Source organism: Echinops telfairi, unplaced genomic scaffold, assembly GCF_000313985.2.
Source record: "Echinops telfairi isolate 266 unplaced genomic scaffold, ASM31398v2 ScPeMD7_7412;HRSCAF=8450, whole genome shotgun sequence".
Lineage (NCBI taxonomy): Eukaryota > Metazoa > Chordata > Mammalia > Afrosoricida > Tenrecidae > Echinops > Echinops telfairi.
Genome location: NW_022111312.1, coordinates 1,944,725 through 1,946,215, shown reverse-complemented (window position 1 = coordinate 1,946,215; position 1,491 = coordinate 1,944,725). Strand labels below are relative to the sequence as shown.

The 1,491-nt window shown below is 48.2% G+C and overlaps 1 protein-coding gene across 1 annotated transcript in view; it reads right to left on the bottom strand.

Annotated features, from left to right (window-relative positions):
• MVK (mevalonate kinase) overlaps window positions 1-1,100 on the bottom strand; it is a 17,097-nt gene extending 15,997 nt beyond the window's left edge. The window contains exon 1 of the mRNA XM_045296826.1: window positions 1,004-1,100. Within this exon, the coding sequence (XP_045152761.1) occupies window positions 1,004-1,094 (91 nt within the window). The 5' untranslated portion in view covers window positions 1,095-1,100. The remainder of the gene's footprint in view (window positions 1-1,003) is intronic.
• Between the last annotated feature and the right edge of the window lie 391 nt (window positions 1,101-1,491).

Below are 1,491 nucleotides of genomic sequence, written 5' to 3'. Positions count from 1 at the left end.
CATTATGATCTCGCTTTTGACACATTTAAAATTTGTTCTACTTTTTAATATTTTCTGTTTTATTTTCAATTGAGGTTTTTCTCTCTTTTACTTTGTTGGTTTGTTTTTTAATGTTATTCAATAAATAAAATCCAGGTAAAACTAGAGACAGTAACTAGATTCATGGTCCTCGGGGGGATGGCAGGGGAGGTTGGGGGGAAACAGAGAGCTGACAATGCTCTAAAAAGGTTTGTGATGGTTGTCCAGCCCTTCTTAGGACTGAACTTGAAATGTACCATCTGTGAAGTCTCACTGCCGGCAAGTCGATGCCGACTCCTTGCCACCTCAGAGGGCAGGGGAACTAGCTGAGACTGTAACTCTTGACGGTAATTGTAAACCTCACCTTTCTCCTGCGGGGGCGCTGGTGGGTTTGAACTGCTGATGTGTGGTTAGCAGCCCACAGCATAACCCACGACACCCCCAGGGCTCCTTCAAAATTCAAGAAGGTGTGTAAGATCCTGGAGGAGACCTGGGGCTTCGTGATTGTGCATCATGCTGCTAACTGAAAGAGGAAGAAGCTTTCTACTGCTGCAAAGAGTTACAGGCCTGAAACCCCACAAGAGCAGTTCCGCACTGTCCTAGCAGGTGACTAGGAGCCAGCATCAACCTGAGGGCACTTGAGTCCTGTATGGGCCTCCACACAGTTCCCAGCACACATAGGAAGTGCTTAATTAATTAACACACAGTGCATTCTAGTTCAGTCATTTTTGAGGCCTGGACTTGACCTTCTAAATTATAAAACCCAAACTAAAGGGAATATTCAGATTCCCTGAAGAGTCCCCTCTCCCAAAACACAATTAGTGCATATTCAACTCTCACTGCCATCGAGTTTGGGGCTGGCTCATAGCGACCCTATAGAACAGGGTAAAACTGTCCCTGTGGGTTCCCCAGACTGTCCGTCTTCACGGGAGTAGAAAGCTTCAACTCTCTCCCTCGGAGATGCCGGTGGTTTCCAACAGCTGACCTTTATGGTTAGTAGCCCCACTGGTCACCCAGATGCCACCAGGGCTTCTTGACTGAGTGGGACACTCCAATGAGACGAGTGGCCGTGGCATGTCAGGATTGGCTGGGGCCGGAAGGAAAGAGGAGGGAGAAACAGAGCTAGTCTGACCAGCTGCTCCACTTTCCACAGCACTCCCTGAGCCCTGTGTCAGATTCCAAAGGCACTGGATGCTGAACTGGTTGTGCCTGTGTTAGGAAACGCCAAGGCATGTACCAAGTCCTCCAGAAATACGTGCTACACAAATGAAAGGGACGCTAAAGGCGGCCATGCTGGTGACAATGTTTTGGCAAGCAGGGACATCTCAGAGTTCTCCATGGGACATGGGACAGGCACCAAGAGGCAGGGAATCTGTGTGATATCAACCACTTGGCCTCTTGGAACCTTAATTTCCATATTGGGTGGTATTTCATTCTGTTGTATAGAGGGTTGCTGCATCAGAACCGACTGAA